At 46.0% G+C, this 10,415-nt stretch overlaps 1 protein-coding gene across 1 annotated transcript; it reads right to left on the bottom strand.

The window, feature by feature from the left end:
* Positions 1-1,204: 1,204 nt before the first annotated feature.
* Positions 1,205-3,380, bottom strand: TMSB4X (thymosin beta 4 X-linked). The gene is made up of 3 exons (XM_034949911.3): positions 3,267-3,380; positions 2,073-2,188; positions 1,205-1,651 (listed from the first exon to the last, which is right to left on the bottom strand). Exons 2-3 carry the CDS (start codon positions 2,170-2,172, stop codon positions 1,617-1,619), a joined length of 135 nt encoding a protein of 44 aa, XP_034805802.1. The 5' UTR covers positions 2,173-2,188; positions 3,267-3,380; the 3' UTR covers positions 1,205-1,616.
* Positions 3,381-10,415: the final 7,035 nt, after the last annotated feature.

Here is a 10,415-nt window from a genome sequence, read left to right as displayed (position 1 = left end):
CTTCAGGTTTTGTAGCAGCCTCTGCAGCAGCCGGTACACACCCCTTCCCTTGCAACGCAGAGCAAGGCTTCTAGCCTGATGGTCTACTTGATTGTCTAAACCACAGGTAAATGGTTTCCTGTGCATTTCTCAAAATAAGCGTTGAGCAAAGGAAATGAAAGCAACCAATTTAATAGTGATCAACAATTTTCCCTACCCCTCCGCTTCAAAAAGGGTATTTTCATAAATCGGTTTTGAGAGAAAAATGTTTAACTTCTTGGACATTTGCGTTGTAAAATTTAGCTTTGCAGAACATTCAGTGAACTAAGAGCCTTCTTAAATGCTGTTGTTTCAGCTTAATAAAACTGGTGCTTATTAAAAAAAAGTCTCCACCCTTCCCTACAGAACCGAGGAATCCATTAAGGACCTTATAGAATGGCAAATCTTTTTTAACTCAAAAAATTGATGTTGTTTCCGTCTTCCCGCACCAAGGACTTCGCTTTTACCCATCAGTGAAAATAACTACTTCCGATGATTGAGAAGTTATCAAGGACTCAAAGACCTAAATGTGAGTCAATTAATTCCCGCTGGATTTAAACTTAGTACAAATCTCACCTGTGTCCTGCTAGTGTCCTTTAAACCCAAAAGATCAAATAAGTATCTTTTAAATCCAAAGATTATTCAAATGAAGAGGACCCAATAAATTTAAAATCATGTTCACTAATCATAACTGTATTCATTAAAGCAATTGTAAATATTGAACTCTAATTAGAAACCGGCCATTAGAAAATGAGTAAGCTCAAGTCCTAAATTCCTTCTTAACGCAGCTGCTAAAAATGTAATTTTTACTCATCTATGTTAATGCTAGCACTTGGTTAAATAACCAAGTTCAATTTGATACCCTGAAATAAGATACTGTGCTGTAAATTATCACCTTCATTTTCTTGAGCACGTGCAATATGTCAGCTTATCAAAACCCGTAAGAACTGCAAATATATTTTTATTAAAGCTCTCACACAATTCATACTAGGAATTCAATCAGCCTGAGAAAATGATCTCCTAGTATAGACAAGGTATTTTGCATACCTGGGTGAAACCCATTTCTATGCCATAAGGGAATTTATCCAGTCAACAGATGCTTGTCCCTCCCCAGTGGACCAAGAGGTAGGCCTCTTTGCAAAGGTTTCATCCGCGATCCTTCCAGAAACCAAACAGACACACCAGCTAAGTTTTTAAACTTTTTATTTGCATATTAAAAAAATTGTGCATTCCAATAATTAAAATCATTTGAACAAAAAAAAAATGGCACTCTGATTAAACTGCATTACAGCCTGCAGGACACCTTGGGCCAGCTTGGTTTTACTCTAGATTTCACTGTCGTCCCAACCCCACTTCTTCCACCCCACTTCTTCCTTCACCAACATGCAAGTTCTTTCCTTCCCTGCCAGCCAGATAGACAGATGGGAAAGGCAGGCGCGGCCTTCGTTGTCAGTAGTTCTTTGATGTGAAAGGGGCAGCACAGTCATTTAAACTTGATCCAACCTCTTTGCATCTTACAAAGTTAAACAGCTAAAAGAAGTAAAATAAGAAGGCAATGCTTGTGGAATGTACAGTGCATATTGGCGGCGCACGCCTCATTACGATTCGCCTGCTTGCTTCTCCTGTTCAATTGCTGTAACCAGAAAAAAAAAAAAAAAAAGATGGAGATGATTAAAGGATTCAGTACAGACTAAAGGGCTTTCATTTAAAGCATCTTTTCAAATCATAAACATTCTACACGGTATTCCACAATGGAATAAGATATGTATATTGAATATACTAAATAGAAATACATTTTAATGGATAAATATGTTTGTATATTAATATGGCATATTAAATATTTCATTACTAAATTACTAAAGCCCCGTGTTTGTTGGCTGCAAAACCATTTTTAATTAACCTTTGCAAGCCACATTCATCAACTGTCGGCTCTTCCCCCGCACTCCCCCCCTCCCGAATTCTTCCCGCGGCCGCTCCCAGCCTCCCGCCCTCCCGCCCTCCCACCGGCCGCTCCCACCCAGCCTTTCTAAAGATGGGGGTGGGTCGGAGCTCACTTTCTTTGGAAGGCAGTGGATTTTTCTCTTGCGTCTCTGTCTTCTTCAGTTTCGACTTATCGAATTTCTCGATCTCAGCCATATCGGGTTTGTCAGACATGGTTGCGGAGGAAAAGCTGCAGGGAGCAAGCCAAGAGCGAGCGTGAGGAAGAGCCACCCGCCCCACTGTCTCTGGGCTGGGAACTGCGCTTCTGCCCTCCGACCCGCAGCCTGAAAAAAACCCTTCTCGCCCTCCTACTGCTGCCGTTCGCGCTCACGAGCTTCCTCTTTCTACAGAAAAAGAGGCGACACCCCCCGCGCCCCTCCTCCCCATATTTCAAAACGCTGTGGACCAAAGAGGGCGGATGCCTCTCAAAGCCGAATCTTGCAGAATAAAGGAAATTGACCACTGCGAATTGTTAATTACAGCGTTTAAAATTAAAGGCTGGCTAGGACAAGGAGAGAGAAGGAAAGCCACTTCCGAATTCAAGTGGGAAAAATCGGCAAGAATTCCTAAAATGGAGCCCAGGTAGCAAAAGCGTTTCCATTTCCTAGCCGCAGCCTCTCCGCAAGGATGCGGGCCGGATCCGGCTTTCTAGTCCTCTCACAAAGGCGGCGGCCGCGGCTGGAGCTTCCGACCACCGCCCTACCGGCTTCCTCGCCCGCGCCACAATGCAGCCCCGCACACAAAGCGGCCGCCGCGCGCCCCGAAGCCGGTCTTGCCTGCTCTCCCGGCAATTCGGCATCCCTGGCACACATGTCTCTGCAAGAAGGACTGTAAAAATGTCATAGCACAGCCCCGCCGCCGCCAGGCTGCACAGATGCAGCCCGCGCAGCCGTCCGAGGCTGGGAGGAGGCTCGGGGCTCGGAAGATGAACCTCAGAACAAAGGACTTGTCTGTTCCCCCATATCTCAGCCTCCAAGGCAACGCACAATACCTTTGCGGGCAAACACTAAGAAATTTTTTAATGTCCCCTCCGAGCGGCACGGCAAAACGCCAGTTTTTCGGTTTTGTTCTTAAATCATCGATTTCCCCACCCCATTATCCAGTATCTAGGGTGTTTCGCATCCCCCCAGCTCCCCAAAGCAGCCTTCCCGGGGAGAACCACTCGGGCTCGGATTTAGGGAATGCCTTCACAGGGACGCGGATGATGAAAGGGCGGGGACGGAGGCAGGACAGCAGAGGAGGAAGGAGGCAGGGGCCCTGGGGCTCACCGGAGCGAGGCGCGCGAGTACGAGCGAAGTCTGGTCTGCGCAGTGGCCACCACCGAGTTGTCGGGCGGGGTGCGGCGGGCGCAGCTTTATGGGCGCTCCTATGTAAATGAGGTGATGTCACCCGCCGGCCCGCTTAACTCCTTCGCGCCGCGTCTCGGAACGGCATCCGGAGGCCTGCCGGGCTTTTGGGGAGCCCCACCCCCACCCGGGGTCCACTAGTGCATGCACCCTAACCACAACGATGGCGAAAAAATGAGCAAAGCACCCTCCAACACTTCATAACACATTTTCCCCTTTTACGTTTATTTCATTACGATGAATTTTTGCAACAGCAGCGCAAAAATTGCTCTTGGGGACCAGTGCATAATAACTAAGGGTCGGGGTGGCACCTGGGGTGACAGGCATTCTTTTACTTCGAAACTGCCTTTGTCTACTGTGGACATCTCCACACAAGGGCGCGGTGTCCCTCCCTGGAGGGCCTGGCCCGCTGCAGGGGTACGATTCCTGTGACTCAGCTTTCAGACCAGTGGCGGGCATGCGCCCCACCCCGGGCCTCTTTGTCTTCCTCGCTGGCGTTCCTCTTGCCTTGGGTGGGACGTAAAGCACCCTTAAGTGATTTTAAAAGAGAAAGTTTCATCACTGAAACATCCATATTGTTTCATCAGCATAATTTTTGTGAGCACTCGAGTCAACAGTAGTATTTGCTGGGTGTAAGGTAATTTGGAGTTTATAGGGTAAAACACCTCCCTCTTAGCAAAATAAGTCAAGCTCAAGCTCTGCCATTGACTTTACTGCCGGACAATGAGGAAGTTCTTTACCTTCCTCTTCCTTATTTTCATAAATTATAAAAGTGATGGCTAAGGAGGCCTGCGTTGAATTCCAAAGACTACAGTTACATTATCTCTAATGTCTTAAGGTGAAATTCAAAAATCAAATTATATTTTCAAGGGAGCGTTTCCAGCACTAGGACATCACTGAAGTGCATCTGCATCTGGAAATATAAGAGATTCGGGTAGAGGGAAGCAGTTTTCAAAATGGCACCTGACTCTGTGAATACCAGTGACCCACTTGCTACTGAAAATTAGTTACAAATACCATGCCACGCGCCTGCAAATGGCGTGTGAAAGGAAAAAGACTCGCCGGTTATAAAGAGGCCTAGCTGTGATTATTTCTAAGAGACAAGGCAGTGTGCAAAATATTCCTTCTCCTTTTCCGTGGCCTGGGGAAATGTTTTTAGAAACCCCTTGCTAATCATTTTTATGGCACAGGCTTTTGTCTCGCTGGGGATTAGAGTCAACCTTATATATAGACCCTTGAATGCCACTGCCAGCAGCTTGGACTTCCCCGTTTCTCCATCTACTTGACTTCCTTTTTCCTGGGGAGGAAGGAGGTGGGTGTGAGCAGGGGCAGGTGACCGTCTGGTCCCCTAGTTAATGCTCTGCTGGGTGGCTGCCTTCCTGGCCTCCGAATGGGGCACTGGACCTGTTCGTGCATGCACCAAATGTCACCTGTCTGGTAACAGTCCCCCCGCCCCTGTTCCATGTTGGGAGTCCACTTCATCGTTGAAACACAGAAAAGATCTTGCAGGGTGCCTTTTCGCCCGTTTAGCTGGCAGCTGCCGTTGTACCGACACCGTTTCCGCAGGTTCTGTGATTCCATTTCCCCTCACCCAGAGGCTCTCGAAAATCATTTCTTTCCTGCCAATGTCTCCTGATGACAAAGGAGTGCCACTACCTTCTCCTGGCTTCTTCTCCCAAGGGCCTTTCCTCAGAAAGGGTTAGGCCTCACTGAAGCAATTCTCCAAAGGAGATGGACGAATGCAAACTTGGAAATGTCTGGAGAAGTTTTCCAGTGCGGTAGCAAGCAGCCTTCCACTGTGCTGAGACACTGATGGAGGGCAGGTGGAAACAGAGAGGAAGAGAAAGAGAGACGACTGCTTAAAGGAAAAGAGTTCCCCTGATTGGGACTGACCTGCCAACCGGTCAGGAGACCTAGAGAGACAGGAAAGGGAAGGGTGGTGCAGATACAAGGAAATGCAAACCAAAGGAATATTCTTAAAAGTTGCATGACTCTGGCCATGTGAATGAATCTTTCTGTGCTGGAGTTTTCTCATCTGTAAAATGGGTTCATTGCAACACCGACCTCACAGGGTTGTTGGGAGGATTAAATGCTTCGGACAGTGCATGACAATTAGTAAGCTCTTTCTATTGTTATTATTCGTATGATTTAGGATGGAAGGTTGAGGAAAAATAATAAAATAATTGTCTTAGTGTTTAGAATTAATTAAAAATTTTAGGTGTCTTGATATTATTTCTCCTATAGAGAAATTTATATATTATTATATATTATTTCTATATAATTAATATATATGAATATATATTATTATTTTCACTTACAAAATGTTGATAGAAGATCTTTTGATAGTTTTACAGCAAATAAAACATGACAACTCCTGTCGGTTGATATTTTCTAAGAGTCAGGCATTGTAACATAAGTTTTACATTTGTTTTTTCCTTTCTTTCCCACCGCCTTTCCATAAGAAGTTTCCAGATGGGAAAACTGAGGCTTAGAGAGCCATCATTGGGTTACCTCAGCTGGTAGCCACTCTGTTCTATATGCCAAGAACATATAAAAGTCCTCCCCACATCCTCTTAGTCTGTACCCGAGAATCACCAGGAAGAGTGTGAGGAGCTAGGCAGTTGTGCTTTCCACAGCGTCTGGTGGATAGTAATTGCTCAATAATAGTTCTCCCACTGCATTGAATTGATTTTCTTTTCTTTTCTTTTTTTGAGACAGTCTCGCTCTGTCACCCAGGCTGGAGTGCAGTGGTGTGATCTCGGCTCACTGCAACCTCCACCTCCCGGATTCAAGCCATTCTCTGCCTCAGCCTTCCATGAATTGATTTTCTTAAATGAGGGAGGTACTTGAACTCAGGTGTTGAACCTGTGACTCTAATTGCCTTGCTTTCTTCTCCCCAGATAATTAAATCCATTTAGTCTTAATGTTCTAGATGTCAGAATGTTCCAGGATCATCCCTGCCCCAGGCAGCTATATTTATAAGTCTGTTAGTATGTGCCGGGCACAACTACCATTGAGGTAGGAGTTTTTGATCCCAATTAAAAAGACAGAGGCACACAGGGGCAAAGGAACTGCTTACAATGGGTGCAGACATTGTTCCCAGTGAGACCCCCCCCGCCAAAAAAAAAGGCCTTGGGTGACTCCGGGTTGTATGGTGCACTCTGGCCTTGGGGCTCTCTGGTGAAAGATAAGTAGAGTCCACTTTGCGCCTGTCCTGCCTTCCTCATCTCACGGGCCACAGCGCCCAATGAAAAATGTGCCAACATTGCCTGCGTTGAAGGGTGGTTCCCCTCCAACCCTGTGTCTGGTGGAACCCGGAAAAGGTGGCAGGGGACGCAGTTTTATTTTGCTTTCCAGGGCGGGCCTGGGATAGAGTCGTGGCTATTTCTAACTGTGGAGAAGTTGGCTAGAAGTCTGAATTCATGAAAATGAGTTCTATTAGTTTGAACCTATTTAATTTTGTGCCAAAAACTTGCCAGAAGAAGAGAAGAAGGAAGAGGAGGGAGGAACGGAAGAACAGGAACAAAGCTGAGCTCCCAGCTCTTGCTTTCTCAAGCCCAGATCCCTTTGTCTGAGTTTCAGGGCCTCCTACCATCTGCCCCACCTGCCTGCACCCCACGTTCCCCTGTGGCCCCTGCAGTCTCCATCTGGTCTCCCTCACAGCAGAGCCCTCCTTCCACTGATTGGAATCTAAAACCCCTTAAAGACACGCCTAAGTCCCCCCTGTGAATAACAGGAAAATGAAAAGAGAAAGGATATTTAGTAGACTAGCTATATCTTGTAACCTCAGCTATAAGCCCTTTTAAACAATATCTGATTCCATTCTTACCCTATGGAGTGAGTACTAATATCCCCATTTTACTACTAAAGAATTGAGGCTCCGAGAATTTAAGCAATTTGCTCTTAATCAAATGCCCAGGTCTGTCTACCAATTCTTTCCACCGAGGCCTATCTCTGCCTTATCTTTAGTTGAAGTATCTTTCTCCAGGACTCCCACCCAGAGCGGACCCACATGGTGCAAAGAGGAAGGCGAGCAGGGGGTGGCAGGAAAGCAAAGAGGAGTGAAAGAACACCCTCGCCTGTGCTCAGTGCTGAGTGCCGTGCTGCTAATTGTCCTGTTTGCTTTATTGATCCGATGGAAACTTTAGAGCCAAAAGAAATGTAAAAGGGGATCTCATTCAACCCAGTTTCCCTTCTGTGGCTTGAATTTTCCTCTACAACATCCCCTCCAAGTGGTTACTCAGCCTCCACACAGCCAGGGAACAATACGGAAGCAGAGAATCTTCCAGTTAACGCAGGGGGCAATGAGTAGCTTAGCTTGGCAGGCACTTGCGTAAAATGAGAGAAAGTGACAGGAAATAACGCTGGGAACCAGGCAGGGGCCAGGTTGTAGAATAATGATAGTAACAATCATGGCTGTAACCATAGCAGTAATAACAGCAAGTGCTTTCTGAGTGCTTTCCATATACTGGGGAGCTTTCCATGTAGTATTTCCTGAATCCTCACACAATCCTATGACAGTGGCACCGTTATTTTCCTCATTTTGCAGATGAGAGAATTCTAGAGGGATTAAATAACTTCCCCAAGAAAACACAACGAAAGCCAAAGGCAGGATTTGAACTCAGACTGGCTGGCTCAGAAGCCGCCTCATTTAAACACTACTCTTCTCTAGAATCCTAAGGCCTTTTAAAGGCTTTGTTCCATACGCCAGATAAGGGTAAAGTTATATTGTCTCAATCAGCTGTCTAGCTTTTTCATCATGTAGATGTTTCTTCTCTTTTTCTTTTTCTTTTTTTTTTAAGAAACAGGTTCTCTCTATGTTGCCCAGGCTGGTCTCAAGTTCCTGGGCTCAAGCAATCCTTCCACCTCGGCCTCCCAAAGTGCTAGGATTACAGGGGTGAGCCACCGCACCCAGCCTACATCATGAAGACATTTAAACATAGATATCGTAATAATGTCATATACATTAAAATTTTCCCTGCCCCAATTTTCAAATTATTTCATTACAGAAATTCAATCTGCTCTTTTTCCTCCTCCTGCATGGCCAAGGCACTGGCAATAAAGAGAATTTGTATCCTGAACGTTAGTAGTTTTCCTCAGCTTTTCACTACTTCAATATTTTTCTTTTTCTTTTTCTTTTTTTTTTTTTTTTTTTTTGAGTCGGAGTCTTGCTCTGTCACCAGGCTGGAGTGCAGTGGTGCAATCTCGGCTTACTGCAACCCCCGCCTCCCAGGTTCAAGCGATTCCCCTGCCTCAGCCTCCTGAGTAGCTGGGGTTACAGGTGCACACCACCACTCCCAGCTAATTTTTTGTAATTTAGTAGAGACAGGGTTTCACCGTGTTGGCCAGGATGGTCTTGATCTCCTGACCTCGTGATCTACCCGCCTCAGCCTCCCAAAGTGCTGGGATTACAGGCGTGAGCCCGGCCTTACTACAATATTTTTCTAAGAAGTCATTCATATTACAATGGCTAAAAAAATTAGTAGGTTCAATAGCATATTGAAAGGGGAGGCATTACACACTCCCAATGGCTTTCTGTGTTAAAAATGACAAACCTTTGATTCCATTGTGAAGCAGAATTATGCTTAGCAAGTAACAAGTGTTTGTATATTTTAATGTGTTTTTTCTGTGGGTGCCAAAGCTTTATATAAAATATAGTTCCCAGATCATCAGCAGAAGATGGTTAATAGCTTTATGGTGAGGAAAATGGAGTGTAGGTAATGGAGCACTGGCTCAAATCTGAGGGGAAAACCCATGTAGGCCAAGATCAACTTCCTTGGCTGACCCTGACGATCTGGCCTCTCCAGGACTGGCTTCACAGGTGCACAGCTGTGCAGCTGCACTGGGCCTTACGCTCAGAAGTCCCTCGTGCTTGGCTTAATGTACTGCTGCCGCCATTTTGAAATTCTTACCCCACATTTCTATTTTGTACTGTGTCCCCCAAATTCTGAAGCCAGTCCTGCCCTTTTTAGATTCTCATTCTCTGAGTGCCTCCAGTGCTACTGTCTTTTCCTGGACCCAGGAATGGGCCCTTTCACACGTGCCTCTTCCTCTGCCTATAATGCCCTCTCAGATCATGCCCATTAACACTTCTCAGGTGTGGAAACTCCCTGTTCTTCTTGAGTTGAGAAAGTGGTGGCAATTTAGGAAAAAAAAAACTTTTTATTAGGAAACTAGAGGAAAACAAATTTTAAAGTACAAAACAATGGGCTTCTTAACAATGCTATAGAGCTTCATCATAGGTTGATTTGACCGGCAGAGCTTAAGGGCCACAGCATCTTAGTTCCCTTACCCATTCCCAGAGCACCTGGGAGGAGGTGCGGATACCAGACCAAGGTTCTCAGACTGCTGGCACCAGTAGAGCTGGTGGCACCAGTAGAGCTGGTGGCACCAGTGCCAGAATTGGAATTCTTCATCCCTCTATTTTCTCTCCAGTTGAGGGACATTCTTGTTGACCCAGGGCCGGGCCATGCTTGTGCACAGCAGACAATCCCAAGAAATCTTTGATCTTTATGAGAGAGAGGAACTCTCCGACATCACCTCCAGCAGTTCCTTGTTGGGGTTCTTGGACTGTTTTATCCTGACTTTGCAGCTAAGTTTGTCAGCTCTCCTGTAAGTTTTCCATGCTCCTCCTCTTTAACCCCTTCCTTTCACTGGTGGATCAGTCTGAGTGTGTACACAGGATGCTCCAGCCTCTTTGCCACCTGCAATGCTTCGATCTGAGCCTAGGTGCCCTTGGAGCTGGTGTTTTGGAGCAGCTGCCACCGTTTTCTAGGCCTCTGTGAGGTGCACACACCAGTTCTGTTCTCTTCCTTTCTGCCGGGTTATTTTTTCCTGTCTGAGGGATGGCTGCAACTTTCAGCTTACTTGTGCCTCAGAATTGACTTGCATGTACCAAGGCCAATGAAGGAGAATTGAAACTGACCCAATAGTCCTATAGATCAGCGGTTCCTAACCTTTTTGGCACCAGAGACCGGTTTCGTGGAAGACAATCTTTCCATGGACAGGGTCGGGAGGGTGCTGGTTTCAGGATGAAACTGTTCCACCTGAGATCATTAGGCATTAGCTTCT

The sequence above is a fragment of the Pan paniscus genome, chromosome X, assembly GCF_029289425.2.
Source record: "Pan paniscus chromosome X, NHGRI_mPanPan1-v2.0_pri, whole genome shotgun sequence".
NCBI classification, from domain to species: domain Eukaryota; kingdom Metazoa; phylum Chordata; class Mammalia; order Primates; family Hominidae; genus Pan; species Pan paniscus.
Note: the sequence above shows the minus strand (reverse complement) of the source record. Positions and strands in the feature narration are given on the sequence as shown.

Coding starts and splice junctions, on each gene's coding strand:
- TMSB4X (XM_034949911.3), bottom strand. CDS start 2,172: ATGTCTGACAAACCCGATATGGCTGAGATCGAGAAATTCGATAAGTCG. Junction 1,652..2,072: donor TCCACTGCCTTCCAAAGAAA/GTGAGCTCCGAC, acceptor TTCTGGTTACAG/CAATTGAACAGGAGAAGCAA.